A 12,527-nucleotide genomic window follows, 5' to 3' on the forward strand; every position below is an offset into this window, starting at 1 on the left:
CGTTACTTAGCGTACTTACCATTTGATATTGATGGTAGTTAGCGTGCAGGTCCGTCAGTCAATCGCCAAGGAGGTGGACACGCGACAGGAGGTTCATCATGGCACCACTGGGACTAAAAGCCATTGTTGGAGAAAGTAAGAACTATTTTATGTATTTCATTAGGATGACTCAGTGATGTCATGATTAATTTTTTTCTCTCCAAATCTCTTCAAGTTCATGAGGCATGCTGTTTCTGCATATTTCTCAGCAGCAACGATATATTAGTTAAACAGAGAGTTAAACCATTGACAGACGTCTTCAAAGAAGTTTGTTTCATTTCTAAAGTTTAAAAGATGCGGACACATTCAAACCAGAAACTCCCCTTTGATTCCCGCTCGAGTTGGAGACCAATCGTTAATGTATCATGGTTCAATTAGTGCAATTGAAAATGACACATGAGGATCAGTTTTTGCTAGTTTTCTTTCTTGCTAGTTTTCGCATGGATCATTATTGATGTGCGTTTGTGTGGGAGTTGGAGAAGAGCATAGAGGACTGGTTTGGTTTAAATCCCACATCGCTAATCTGGGTCTGTTCGGATTAAGTCTTTGACATCATCATCATTCTACAGCTGACTGTCTGTCACACCCGCTCCAACTACAACACTATGCGCCTCCTCTCACCTTCATCTCATGTTAAACAATTGGGGCCTCGCTGAATCACTCGGGTGGGAAGCAGCCAATTACCTTTATGCTTTCAGGGGTCAGGTCCAGAGCTCCTTGAAAAAAGGGCTGTCATTTGTTGACGATAAATTTGTTACACAACATCTTCAGTAGGCGGTTAACTAAACCAAAGACCACAGATGGGTAAAAAAATATCTTTCTAATAACTATTTGTAACTTTAATCCCCACTGATACGTTTTCATCCTGCCCTGGTTGGTGGTATTACCTATACATGGTGTGTTATACTGTGTAGTCCTAAATGTGAATTCATCAAAAAAAAAAAAAAAAAACTTTAATGATTCATTCTGGACCTTTCACATCTGCAGAATCAATTTATTTTTCAAGTTCAGTGCTAATAATGCACAAATGTAATGCATTCATAGAAATCAATGGTAATTATTAAGTAATAAACATTAATAAATCAAGATATTATTCCCAATAAATGTGTATTTTTATTGCATTTTTTGCATGTTCGTTATTGCACGGAACCTGTGAAATGTTTTAGTCAGTGACCAGGGAGGGTATAAAGGTTTCACCATATCCAGTTGAATTTAATGGAAGTAAACATGATCAACCACAATGTCCATTTGTAACATTTGCACAAATTTGAACCGATTCATCCACCAAGAAAGGTTTTGTGTGTAGTGGTGTTTATCAAGGAAGGACCATGTAAAGGCGCCTGAACAAACTGTGTTGGTCAGGCCTGTCTCATATTAACACGCTGTTCCTCAAGAGACGATAGTGAGTCATCATAGCATGATGGAGCTGGGAATGCACCTTTAGGTTCCCCATAGAACCCAGTTTCAGAGGGTAATTTACAATTTCCAGATCAGACTGACACATATAGGCCACCTGAAACTCATTTCAGTCACCAAGCAAAACCTGTGACCAAAGGGGATTGCTGCTTTTACTGGAATATTGAGCATTATGGAGCATGTCTTTGTTACTTGCACTAGGGGTGATCAGCCCAACTACTGCCCTCTATTGGGTTGGTACATGGAGCATGAAGCATATTCAGATTATCTTCGTATTGCATATTTAACGATACTTGAATGGTAAGATGATATTGTATGTAGCAAATTGGAATCAAACAAAATAGTTAACTGAGTTGGGACACTTCAGATGATGCTACACCGTTCCAACAGGGGGCAGCAGTTCACAAAGGATGTTTCATGAGAATGGCTATAATGATTAAAAACTGGTAAATATTTCTGTCTGCATTTCCATAGTTTACAATGATGGGTTGTGGATTGTAGGAAGGCCATTAGGTAGCTGAGCAGATGGGATGTTTTTTTCCATTGATAAAATTAAGTGTGTTGTTGTGGACCCTCCGTGTGAGGTGTTTGCTACTCTTTCATGGGTACTTCCAGTTAATCCTGTTGCCTAATTGGATGAGCAGGACCACTCACTACATCATTTACCAGCATTACTGTAGATGTGTGTATGTCTGTGGGTTTATCTTTGTGTGAGTGATGTTGCTTCTCTGTGACATCACATCCGCTGACACAGAAACTGCCCTGAAATAGCGATGGGGAGTGGAGCATGGGCTAAGAGGATTGGGAGCAGATTAGAGCAGTGATTGCAGTGGGGCTGTCCTGCCCAGGGCTGAGGCTCATAAACCCGATGTTTAAACCCGAGCAAGGGAAACTGGGACACTGCTCATCAAGTGACTAACTGGAGTTGTAAAAAACTGATTGTGTTTTTCTTATCTGGACATCCAAGAAGTCGTCCGCGGGTCAAAAAAAAAATGTCATCACTGTAATGATGTAATTTGAGAAAACATATAGATGTTGCAATAGGTGTATTATTGACATAAGACGTGGTTGTCTCTAGCTGGAAGGCAGTGGTTTAGAGACAATCTTCCTGCCAAGCTCCTCAAAATAATGTATTTTAGCTACATTCATAATGACATTTAATACAGCATCATCGTTCACCTAGAGAAGAAGTTCAATGTTTGCATGTGTCAACAAAATTGCAACAACTACAACATGTCTGGTTTCCAAATTAGTTTCTAAATTCCTGAATAGGGATGTCAGAAAGTTTGTGGACCAACCATATACATCATTGATTGGAGGAACTGGATGATTTTATGGACCTTTAGGCAGGTTCCCTAACAAATCATCTATCTTCTCATGAAGAAAATTTAGGGATGTTACAATATTTACTTTTGACTTTGGCTGTAGAACTGGTCTCTCTTTCATACGAGATTCAGATCAGCTACTGAGCATCGTGGCATAATTTAGCTGCTGACATTGTAGAGTTTCTTCCCTGTTTGTTGATGGAGACCATTTTGGAGCTCCAAGGAAGAGGATATTACCCATGTCCTTAGAATTTGCAAATAGGTACCTTTTTTCTGAATAAAAACTTGTTTATCATATGTCAGCACTTGTGTTTACAGTATATCAAACAAAGCAAGGAATCTCTGTATGTACAGTATGAATATACTGTACGTATGTCTTTCCCTGGATTATCTCAACAACCGTAAGACTGATGTCTGACTTGGCATGTGGAATGCTGGTGTCCCTGGTTCATTTGCTGTTGTGTGGATGAGGAGCCACCAAAGGTGTGTCTGTTTAGGCAAGTTAGGATTAGATAGCATTGTGATAGGGTCAGAAATCCAATGGACTTGTTCACTGTGTTTGATGTTGTGCCCTGATGAATGTCCTTTGACCAAGAACTTTACTGTATAATAATCATTCAAGACACTCACATTGATCCAAGTGTGCAGTTACGCAGATTTATAAGAATGACTGAGATAGTTGCAATGCTTTCTGACTTTATCACACAACCCATAACCTGCCCCTAAAACAACAAGCCCTACACTATTTTTTGCAGTGTGTGACCATGACTGTTCATCCATCCATCGATCCATCCATTCATCCATCCTTCATTTACACTGATTATGGTTTTCAAAAAAGGATTGTGACAAGACCAAACAGAATAAATTTCACATCTGTACAACTACTGGGTAGCAACTGAGTTGTTATTAAAATATCTTATCTCTGCCAGTGGTGGACATTTCTAGTGATGAGGCAAGTCCACATGACCGATCAGATTGTTTGATTGGAACCCCCTGTTATGTTCGTCTATGCTCCCCGAGTGTATTATAAATCATTCCTCTTTTCAAGGTTTTATTTAAGAAAGATGATAATGTTTGGTCATTATGACACTAACTGTCCTCAAGAGCTACCTACAGTCTCTCCAGACCCTAGGAGTAACTGTTGCTCACTTGAACTAAACTGTAATCGCATTTGTGCTTCTTTACAGAGATAATGAATGATGTCATTAAGAAGGCCAGAGAGAAAGGAAAATGGAAAGTATGCTGTCATTCTTTCCTTCTTTCCTCGATTATTCCCTCAACTTTGAAAATGTTAAATTTCTGATACCCCTGATATGAAGAGTGACTCTGTATTTGTAGGTGCTGGTCGTGGACAAGCTGAGTATGAGGATGATTTCCTCCTGCTGTAAGATGACTGACATCATGTCAGAGGGAATCACCAGTAAGTACACGTCCCTTCGGGCGAGGTGACTCGTTGCTGCTAGAAAGAAAGTTAAAATGCTCATGATGTTGTTGGATGCATCAGTCACGAAAGGAGTGTAGAATGATTGTGGCATTTGATGTACAAGATAACAAACACTCTTACAGGTTAAATGTAGATTTCAGCATCGCAGCACAGGAAATATATTTTCTATTTTATCCATCTGAGAGAAGAGTTGTTTATTTTAACCATCATCAATATATACATACATATATTTATATTTATATGTATAAAAGCTATCATTACAATCCTCACGAGTGGGATTTATTGCATTGTGATTTTATACTCTCTACAAAACATGTCAGTGGCTGTAATCTTTTAGCTATTTGAACTTTGTCTTGGCTGTATTCATGTCATATTGTTTAGGGGTAAATGGGTGAAAACCACTGAATGTTGACAAAGTTGGCTTAGTAGTGAGAGTTTAAAACACTGTGCTCTGATAATGTAAGACCATATCAGGAACATGTTAAATTAATTACACCTCAGTTTGCACTGCAGCCACATCCCAATATTCGGACCACCATCCATCCATTTTCTACTGCTTGGGGGGGGGGGGGGGGGGCTGGAGCCTATCCCTGCAGCCTTCGGGCGAGAGGCGGGGTTCACCTTGGAGTCAGTCCATCGCAGGGCCAACACATATAGACAGACAACCATTCACTCACAGCCATGCCTATGGTCAATTGTTAGAGTATCCATTTAACCTAGTCCTGTCTTGCATGTCTTTGGACTGTGGGAGGAAGCCAGAGTATCTGCAGAGAACCCACGCAGGCACAGGGAGAACATGCAAACTCCACACAGAAAGATCCTGTGCTCGAGCCGGGCCTCAAACCCGGAACCTTCTTGCTGTGAAGCGACAGTGCTAACCACTGCACCACCGTGCAGCCCAGAACCTGAATACTTTAGTAAAAGCTTATGTATTAATGCAATACAGTGGTTCTTAACCTGCCGGTCAGGGAGGTGGTGAGGAACAGGACCGTAATGCAGAAGCAAGGAGGATGGCTCGGTTTGAATAGATGTAGGTTCAATAAAATACAAACGAACCAAAACCTAAACTAACCAACTGAGGAGATAACTAAATGCAAAAACTCAAAGAGGCAGCCAAACCAACATAAAATATATGCTCTAGTGATTGCACAACGTGAAACAGTTGGGAGAAACACAAAGAACCGGCCTGTTGATGAAGAGGACTGATTAACTGACAAGTCACGTGACATTTTAAGAAAGGCAGGAAGCTGAAAATACACAAACTAAAATATGAGGAGAAACACAAACTAGAAACATTCATGAAAACAAGAATCACTACTAAGAGTACAAAACCTGATGTCCAAAGCCATTAAAATGGATGGAAACAATTTTTTGACATTCTACATCCTCTCCTCCTCTACTGAGGTTACTGTATTATAATTTGTCTTGGTATAGATTTTATTGAGTGTGTGAATCAATGTGTCCCTCCACTTGAATAATAAGAAATAAAGTTTGAACAATAAGACTATGAAAGTAGTTGCTACACAAAGGCCTGTAAGACAATTAGGCTGATAGGCTACACTGATTTATTATTAATTTCATTGTTGAAATAGGCCTCATTTGCGGTTCTTTAACACCAGCCTTATTCTGTGTAGACTCGCTGATAGGAAACTATTAAGAGTGTGGTGATGTTGTTACAACGGGCCTGCTATTGACAGATGACTGAGTACCACTTCTTTCCTGTGCTCACTAGTTGTAGAAGACATTACCAAACGTCGAGAGCCTCTGCCCAGCATGGAGGCCATCTATCTGATAACACCCACGGATGAGGTAATGCAACTTGAAAATCAAATGCTGCAATTTTGTCCGGACTATCAAAAAAAATTCACAGCATTAATTATACAAGGATTTTTTTGTTTTACATGCTGTTCTGAATTGACCAAATTGGCACTCCTTGTTACATCACTATCCTTGCTCTGTTCTCAGTCTGTTGAGGGTCTGATTGATGACTTCAGGGACCCACGGATGCCAAGGTACAGAGCAGCCCATGTCTTCTTCACTGACAGTGAGTACCTCCCATCCAGAACCACTAAACATAGAATTATTTAGTCATAAACCCAAAATTAATCTGGAAAACACCAAAACATTTTTTTAATTCACTGAAGTGCTCAAATCCTTTGCTATTAGTAAAACTTTTAACCCCACATAGGCCTTTCTTGAAAAGGATATTTTCATATCAGAAGAGGAAAGTACCCCAGTCAAATTAAGTTTATTAACATAGATGGAACACTTGGATCGTAACATCAGAAAAACACCAAAATATTTGTGCTTGTTTCTTTATATTAAGAAGAAAACACTCTGTAGATATTGTTCAGTCGCTGTCTCTGACAGAACACCAGTGTATTTGCTGGAGTGATACAACTGGACTCTGCTGGAATTTGTGCCATGATTGTCAGACCCAATCAGAACACAATCGGAGAACTATAGTTGAGCTTTATTTATGTGTGGTGTGTTCTCTAGTGCTGACAACCTCATCAGGAGAAATTAGGGGTTCAGCATCTTGCTCAAGGAGACGTTGAGACAGCCTGTAGGGAGCTGGGGATCAAATCAGCGACCTTTTGATTACTAGACAGTCTCTCTATCTCCTGAACCATGCAGTCCAATAAAGAGCACTCCTGTAGTTTAGTATTTGTAAGTTGTGGAACTTTGACAGGATAGTTTGAGGTTGGTTAATGGTGTTATTATCCTGATGCTATGGTTAACTTTTTTTTAAAATCATTAATTTCAGGCTTTTTGATATACTGTATATTTAAGGTATCGTAGTCCTAGCCAATTGTTATTTTTCCTGACTTCCTGACGGCACCTTTTCATGACTTCCGGTGTGTAACTGTTCTTAATTTGAAGTAATTTCATTGACTAAAACAAGTCAAATAATGTTCAAATATTCTACATTGATAAAACATTCAGGAATAACATAATCAGAGGCACCAAATGTATGTGTGACTCTTTGCAGCAATCCCGGACTCTTTGTTTGGCCTCTTAACTAAATCTCGCGCCTCCAAAGCCATGAAGGCCTTGACTGAGATCCACGTCGCCTTTCTGCCCTATGAATCACAAGTAAGACACTGTCTCCACTGATACTATCCTGCACCACCTGCTCATTGTGAACCAAATGTGTGATAGATGTGAAGTTTGGAAGGGTTTTCCTCAACCATGTGTCAAACCTGCATAATTAGTTTCGCCCCTGGTGGAGTTCATAGATCAAAGAAATCACGACAACCTCTTCCTAAGCCTTCACTGTGGTTGGGGTCCACCATAATCATTGGAGAAAAAAATCCCTGCTGTAGCACGACTACATTGTTAGGGTTTTCAGACACCAACAGAACCACTGTACCTCTGGGTTCTATAACTTATTATTTCTCAGGGTTTGCACCTCACTACAGCAGTTGGCCAAATTAAGACCACTGCCCGCTAAAACTCCTCCCAGCAGTGAGCAGTAAATGCAGTATGAATTGGGTTGGAAAGTGTTGGCCAAGGGGCCTTGCAACAGCAAAACAAGGAGCCAGGAGAGAAGTAGGACTAGAGGAGAGATGAGATGGAAATGAAAAGTAAAATTTAGAGGAGAGACAAGAAAACGTGTGATGAAGAGCCAGGAGGAGTTATGGATTGATTAGAGGATGGTGGAAGAACAAGTCCAGATTTTAGGAGTGAGGAAGAGAGAAGAGAGGAAGGAGTGAAAGAGAATTTAAAAGAATGAAGGAGAGAAGAAGACATAATTGGGTATCAAAACCTGACCTGCTTGGCTAGCCTACTTGATATGGTGCTTTCTGGTTCTTAGGTTGTGCCTTTGTGTTGCTAGCTAAATAGCAATGCGTGTGTCCTGCATTGCCATAGTGAGTAAAACTGTGCCACTCTTTTCTGTGTGTTTGTGAGATTACTTCCTGGCAAAACACAAATTTATCCATCTTCTTCTTTCTTTCCATTGTGCAGTGTCTCATTGCAACTGCTTGCACAAATGTGTTAAACTAATGAGAAACACATTTCTTCATGAGCTGGCGTGCAGTATGTTATGTTGCTGCCACTGCTTTACGTAGTTTTTCCTCAGTACTAAGCTGCTTATAATTTGAAGGCAAGACCACTTACCTTAGATAACTGATCCACACCCATCCCTATAGTGCCATGGCAACAGGGAGGAATCATATCATATTGTATCAGCTGCGCATGTTTGTACCTTCAAGTCATTGATGTGGAGGTATGAGCTCCACCTGCTCTTCACTCATTGAGTGTTAAACTTGACTGGAGAAAAAGACAATATGGACTTCATTCCTTCATCTTTCTGCTTCCTCATCTCATAACAAAATATTCTAAACAACTATTAGTCTGCCCAGAGCATGTTTCGCTTATGAAGTCCATGTTAAATCTGCACTTTTATTTAGGGTTAGGTCAGTACCTATATGGCCATTAGAAGATCTAATTGTAAAGAGCCTCCAAGGATTTGCAGTCTTGTGGAGCTGCACATTGTGCAGATCACCAGGGTGCGAGGAAAACACAAGATTTCAAGTTTAATAAAGTCCAACCAGGTCAAAACGGATCTACGTAGAACTGAATATGTGTGAAATGTCGGTCATTTGTTTCTATGCATCCAAAAGACAACAGACAAGACTTGCAATGAAAAGCATTTGGTCTTACTGTGGTGTCTTTAGCACGCATGTGGTATCTATGGGCTTGTTCTTGTGCACTGAGTTCCTCCCCATGTCGAGATATTGGCTATGGCAGCCATCTCCCGGTGTGCTGAATCCTTGGTTCTCTGCAGTAAAAGACCTCGTGGGCTTTCATGGATTCACAGCCTTGTGGAGCTGCTCTTGTCTTTATACAGGGATTTTGACCTTTCTGTTGTTGCAACAGTCTTTTCCCTTTGTTCAGTCAGGTGCTACTCCTGGACCTTTGTCTTTTCCCTCTTCTCTTCTTTATCTGACTTTTTTTTGAAAGTTTATTTCAAATACATGAAAGAATATACAAGTCAACAACTGACTAAGACAACAGCAAAAAAAAGAAGAAATCTTTCTTAATACATTTAAAAAGGAATGGGAAGAAGTAAACACTTATTTAGTCCCAGCCCCTTCGTTTAATCTTATAGAAACTAAACTACCAGACAATCTATTCATTCATTAATATACATAACAAGGTGCAACAAGTGCTTGTACCATAATCCAAGATACAAAACGTAAATTTAGATAGCAAACAGCTGGCTAGCTTGCAAACAAGCTATCAATCAGTGATCGAAACACATCCTCCATATACTGCTGGAAGACCATATTTTTATACTTTCTTACGAACTGGTTTATGTTTGGACTTTAACTCCAGATTTACACAAATTGATATCGTAAAACCTCTCATAGTTGTTCTGTTTTTGCACCTTTTGAAATTAAGCTTTCCCTTAAATCCCAATGCCCCTCTTGTGAACAATTTTTGAATATACCCAGGGAGTTTGTTACTGTTAGCGTTGTGCCTTATTTGTGAAGTTTGGTAGTGTACAATATCAGTAATTTTTAATATTTTTGACTGTAAAAATAGTGAATGTGTGTGGTAGAAATATCCAACCTTGTAAAAACACGTACTCCTCTTTTGTTTATGGGTATAGTGCAGTTTTGTAATTGTTGCCCCACACTTCCACACAGTAGGTAAGCTATAGTAAGACTAGGGAATAGTAAAGAATGTGGAGTGAATTGTGATCAAGAAATGGTTTTGCTTTATTTATTATTGATATGCTCTTTGATAACCTAGTTTGTAGATGTTTGACATGTGGTTTCCAATTAAGCTGATCGGGTTAATGGGAAGCTCCAAATTATCCATATGCATGACTGTGCATGTGAATGTTTGCCTGTCTATATGTGTTGGCCCTGTGATGGACTGCAGACCCGTCCTGGGTGAACCCTGCCTCTCGTCTGAAGGCAGCTGGGATAGGCTCCACCCCCCCACCTCCCTGCACCCTGCGACCCTTAACAGGATAAGCGGTAGAAAATGGATGGATGGATGGATGGATGGATGAATATATCCTAAAATACAGTATCATAATAATCATCAGTGTTTCCTTTTTTCAGTTCACAGCTCCCCTACTAAAATCAGCCAGGACGTTCTGTAAACCTTTACTGCTGGCAGCTTCACCTGCCCTCAGGAGAAGTGTTGCTGTTTCCTTGGTAACATTATCTTTCTGGGTGAACTCTTTAATTTGGAGAAGGTTGAGGATAATGTCTCACAAAAATCTATAATGAAACTACTCAGCAATAATGATGAAGAATCTCTGGGTGTCTGTGACTAATAGCACAGCCGTTTTTTTAGGGATAAGCATTATTTTTGGGAAAAAAAACAACCTTTATTTGAAACGCAATGTTCTCTTTTTAAATGTGTAGCATTTGGCAATTATTCTAGCCGAGCGACACACACACACACACACACACACACACACACACACACACACACACACACACACACACACACACACACACACACACACACACACACACACACACACACAGGTCCCTCAGGGCCAAGGGACAGCAGAGGGCAGACAGTGCTGAAGGTTGATGATCAGCCTTCAATCCTCTGTTGTTGTTCTGTAGTTTTAATCCTGAGGGGTACAAACATGTCACACTACCCCCCACCCCCCACCCCAATGGCTCATGGGAGTGATGCTTCTGCTCTGTAGCCAATGGGAGCATGGATAAGATTTGTGGCAAGATAAAGCACTGGGATTGTTATCATGCAATGGATTCTGTAACAGATGGGTGCATGTGTGTGTATATGGTGAGTGTGTTTGTCAATGAGTGTGTGTTGACAAGGGATCACTTAGTGACCTTTAAGAAAGATAATGTCAAACTTGGCAGATTGCCTTTTTGAAGCCCAACCCATCCCAACTGAAACACAAAAAAAACAGATTCGACTTGTAAGCAAGTGTAAGTGGGGTCTAAGCCCTGCATAAGTTAAAAATTAGGACCAAGTCAACACTCTTATTAGGACTCATTAGACTCAGTAAGGCATCCTAAATAAATGACCCTTTTTCAATGTCAGTAGGACATTACCAAGTTACTCAACTCTACCTATTTGGAATGCAACATTTCTTGGTCTATAACTCCATCTACAGTGTATATACTATTGCGCAATTATGTGCAGCAGCATTGGCTACTGACTGTCTGACACCAAATTTGGCAGACATGTTCAGCAGGTTATCTGTAAAATATGGACCCATTTTTGTAAAGCTTTTCAACACTCCTTGCTTGTACTCAGTGTACATGATGTAATTTGGTTATGATTTCTGCAGTTTTAATAATATCAAAATTCTTTTGCTAAACTTTTCATAGCTATCTGTAGATTGTATGTGCAAAGTGTCAGAGTTAAGAAAAGGTCTCACATTTTTTGCAAAAAACTTAACTCACAGTTGTGAGCGTGGCCTGCATCAGCAGATTCAGCAGGGAATGTGTGGCTATGATAATTTAGACTGTGCAATGCTCCATGCAGGATGTATGTGCCAAAATTTGTTTCCCTAGATAATTGTGCCACCTGGTGGTGGAAGAGTGTTATTTTTGGTGTCCGTTGTAAACGACCCATTGCACAGCCCTCCTGCATTCAAGTAAATTTTGTTTTTGATTTTACTCAGTATTATGTGCATGTGCCACCAATTGGCCAAGATGTGCAATTTTTATTATTACACTCAGTGTGGGGAGGTGAATGAGTGCATCACATCTGACATGATTTACTTCTGCTTTGGTACCAGTGAGTTATCAAACGGTACCAAATTTTGTATAAAGGCGAGGATCTGGAAATACGAGTCAAAACTTTGATGAAAACAGGACTTTCTCTTCATCGGTTCCTGTTTGGACTGAATCAGTCAGGACGTTGTTTCTGTATATTGCAGGATCAAATTCGTCCAATAAATTTTGTCATGAACATCCATTGACCATCCATGCAATTTTTAGTCTGATGGGACATATTCTAAAGGAGGAGGCTGAAAAAGTATGTTTTTAGATCCATCTGACTTAATTAAACATGGGGACATTAAACTTTACATTTTCTGATCTTGTATGTGACTGTTGAAAGCCTAAATGTGTTGACGATGAATATAGTGCCACCTAGTAGTAGGCGTGTTTAAATTTTGATCAAAGGCATCTGCAGTGATCTGAAAAGTCTAAAAAAAAATAAGATTTGAGCAATTAAAACAGGGTTCCTTGCACCATTTGTGTTGGGAATGAACAAGCTGTCACTCCCAGCCCTCTCAGATTTGGACACCTAAAAAATGTGCTGGTGCTGCTGAATGGCAGCCTAATGGC

The 12,527-nt window shown here is 40.0% G+C and overlaps 1 protein-coding gene across 2 annotated transcripts in view; it reads left to right on the forward strand.

Annotated features, from left to right (window-relative positions):
• Positions 1–12,527, forward strand: part of stxbp1b (syntaxin binding protein 1b) — a 25,137-nt gene continuing 12,610 nt past the window's right edge. Inside the window, exons 1-6 of one of the 2 annotated variants that reach the window (XM_086207045.1) lie at positions 1–135; positions 3,968–4,017; positions 4,119–4,200; positions 5,957–6,033; positions 6,190–6,268; positions 7,217–7,320. In XM_086207045.1, coding sequence (XP_086063171.1) covers positions 99–135; positions 3,968–4,017; positions 4,119–4,200; positions 5,957–6,033; positions 6,190–6,268; positions 7,217–7,320 — 429 coding nt within the window. In that variant the 5' untranslated portion in view covers positions 1–98. The remainder of the gene's footprint in view (positions 136–3,967; positions 4,018–4,118; positions 4,201–5,956; positions 6,034–6,189; positions 6,269–7,216; positions 7,321–12,527) is intronic. The other variant, XM_086207044.1, reaches the window with a different exon arrangement.

Source organism: Aulostomus chinensis, chromosome 6, assembly GCF_037954235.1.
Source record: "Aulostomus chinensis isolate RoL2024-O1b breed Wild chromosome 6, RoL_Achi_v1.0, whole genome shotgun sequence".
NCBI lineage: Eukaryota > Metazoa > Chordata > Actinopteri > Syngnathiformes > Aulostomidae > Aulostomus > Aulostomus chinensis.